The sequence below is a fragment of the Penaeus monodon genome, chromosome 27 (genome assembly GCF_015228065.2).
Source record: "Penaeus monodon isolate SGIC_2016 chromosome 27, NSTDA_Pmon_1, whole genome shotgun sequence".
In the NCBI taxonomy this organism is placed as follows: domain Eukaryota; kingdom Metazoa; phylum Arthropoda; class Malacostraca; order Decapoda; family Penaeidae; genus Penaeus; species Penaeus monodon.
Window position 1 is genome coordinate 9,834,326 of NC_051412.1, and position 1,140 is coordinate 9,835,465.

The following is a 1,140-nucleotide window of genomic DNA, read 5'->3' on the forward strand; positions in this document are numbered from 1 at the left end:
ACAGGGACACATTGCTGAGGCATTTGACAAACTTTTATCAACACTGAATATGAAATTCATGACTTTCTCTTCGAGTGTCTTGGAAACATTAAGACATTAATCAGCTCTGCTCAGTGGAGAGAATGTCAACGTCTGACATTTCACATCTCCATGTGGAATGTATTGCAGAGGGTGGCAGGTTTTCTTAGGAAAACTGGTACAGAGGGTCCGACCAAAAAAGGAATATCACCCATATCACCTTCAAATTGTGAAGAGCTTTCAACCTGAGAGCTGACAATTGAGTTGTCAGCAGGAGTGGAGCTTAAGAGGTCCATCTGTAAGTATCACCTATAGTCGACTGGAGTGGACCTTAGGAGGTCCATCGCCAAATATCACCTAAAGTATAAGTTTAAGTACCTCATAAAAAAGTATGAAGACTTCGAAAGGCTTGATTTTTGTGGATTGGTGCACATAACTTCTAAGTTACAACCACACATTGACTATTTGTACATCATCATTCTGTTTTCAATTAATAAATGTTTTCCTAGATTTTTTAATAAATGTATGCCTGTACATTTTATAGCATTTGTCTTCTTGATAAATATTATGCTTACATAAAAGGAATGGCCATTGTGAACTTTGTTATGCTCCATTAAGGGATATTTAGATTCGGTACTATGGCAAGGTGAGAAATAGTAATTTGGCCAAACAGATATGGGCGAAATGGCTGTTGAGCCAATAAACCTTTGAGAAAAAGTTGACAGCTGGTGACTTCATACTGCAAAAGTCATCATTTTACCTCTCAGTGCTGCTTCATGTAGAGGTGTAGAAAGCAGTAATGGTGGGTTAACTGAGGCACCTTGTTGTAACAACAGCTTTACACATTCTAGGCTGCCTCCAGCACATGCATCACAGAGGGGAGTACTGTTATCTATGCTCTGTGCATCAACCTGGAAACAGGCAAGTGTGATCTTAATTATATGCATATTTGAGAGATGATGCTGCAATTAGAAAACAAGATGTCTTAGATACTCTTGTGAACACTACTACACACACTAAATCTCATCAGCATACTGATTACCCATAAGTGCCATGCACATACATATGAACACTCAAAACTACATACATGATGCCACTGTGTATGTACTCACACTTTAACTA

General features: G+C 38.5%; 1 protein-coding gene across 1 annotated transcript in view; it reads right to left on the reverse strand.

Moving 5' to 3' along the window:
- LOC119590412 (ankyrin repeat and SOCS box protein 13-like) overlaps window positions 1-1,140 on the reverse strand; it is a 25,203-nt gene that overhangs the window by 10,243 nt on the left and 13,820 nt on the right. Inside the window, 1 exon segment of the mRNA XM_037939080.1 lies at window positions 779-929. Coding sequence (XP_037795008.1) covers window positions 779-929 — 151 coding nt within the window.